Source organism: Eurytemora carolleeae, unplaced genomic scaffold (assembly GCF_000591075.1).
Source record: "Eurytemora carolleeae unplaced genomic scaffold, Eaff_2.0 scaffold1333, whole genome shotgun sequence".
Lineage (NCBI taxonomy): Eukaryota > Metazoa > Arthropoda > Copepoda > Calanoida > Temoridae > Eurytemora > Eurytemora carolleeae.
The window spans coordinates 601-1,578 of record NW_019397220.1 but is presented as its reverse complement, the minus strand read 5'-3'; the positions used below and the strand labels follow the sequence as shown (position 1 = coordinate 1,578).

General features: G+C 34.7%; 1 protein-coding gene across 2 annotated transcripts in view; it reads right to left on the bottom strand.

Moving 5' to 3' along the window:
- Positions 1-572, bottom strand: part of LOC111712831 (uncharacterized) — a gene marked incomplete at its 5' end in the record, with an annotated part of 15,863 nt that extends 15,291 nt beyond the window's left edge. For both annotated transcript variants that reach the window (XM_023487568.1, XM_023487569.1), the window contains 1 exon segment: positions 324-572. In XM_023487568.1, the coding sequence (XP_023343336.1) occupies positions 324-572 (249 nt within the window).
- Positions 573-978: the final 406 nt, after the last annotated feature.

The following is a 978-nucleotide window of genomic DNA, read 5'->3' as shown; positions in this document are numbered from 1 at the left end:
GTGCGGGGTGTAAGGTCAGATGAAATATTGTAAATTGATTGTTTCACGGGTTCAAATTGTTAATTATGTGTACCTTTATTATATGCACATAATGATATTATATATTATTCATTATTTTATATTAGATACATGAAATGTGGCCTTTAAACTGCACAGTTAAAAGTTATTAATTCATTAATTAAGGATGAAGGGATGAAAGGATGAAATGATGAAAGGATAAAAGGATGAAAAGATGGATGAAAGGATGAATAGGTGAATAGATGAAAGGATGAAAGGATGAAATGATAAAAGAATAAAAGAATGAAAGGATAAAATAAACTAACCTTGAAGTAAAGGGAGTCTGATTAGAAGACATAACCATGTTTCTCCTTGTTCAATGCACTCCCTCACACCACACCCTTCTAGCCCACCCAGCTCTACACTGTACACGCCCCCTACACCCGTCTCCAGGATAGAGCACTGGGCGGAGGGGCGGGACACGCCTTCCAGAACAGGCGGGGCAGTGTGACCAGGAGGTAGGCGGAGCTGAGAGCTAAACTCTTGTTTACTAGGCGTATCCATGCAGTGAATATCTAAACAAAACAAAGAAATTTATTTTTAAATCTTTAAATTTGTGAGGTTATTCTTTTTCTTCAAAGTTCATAATGTCGTCTTTGAACCATATTTTACTGATATCTCTAATATATATCTCTAAAAATAATAAGGGCAATTTTATAAAAAGTTGTTCAGTTGCAAATTACACAATCCTTTCAGTTGAATAATAAAATAAGACGAATTCCATTGCTTTCTGGTTCTCACTGTATAATTTATCCACTTTCGATGTAAGGAGAAAATTGCTAAATCGTCATTTTTAATGAAGATTAAGACACTGCTAGTAATTTCAATTAATTGAAATAAAAATCCTTGATAGACGTTTACCGTAAAAAATCTTTTCCCTCCCCGAATTTACATATCAACCTTTATCCCCCCCCCTTCAAT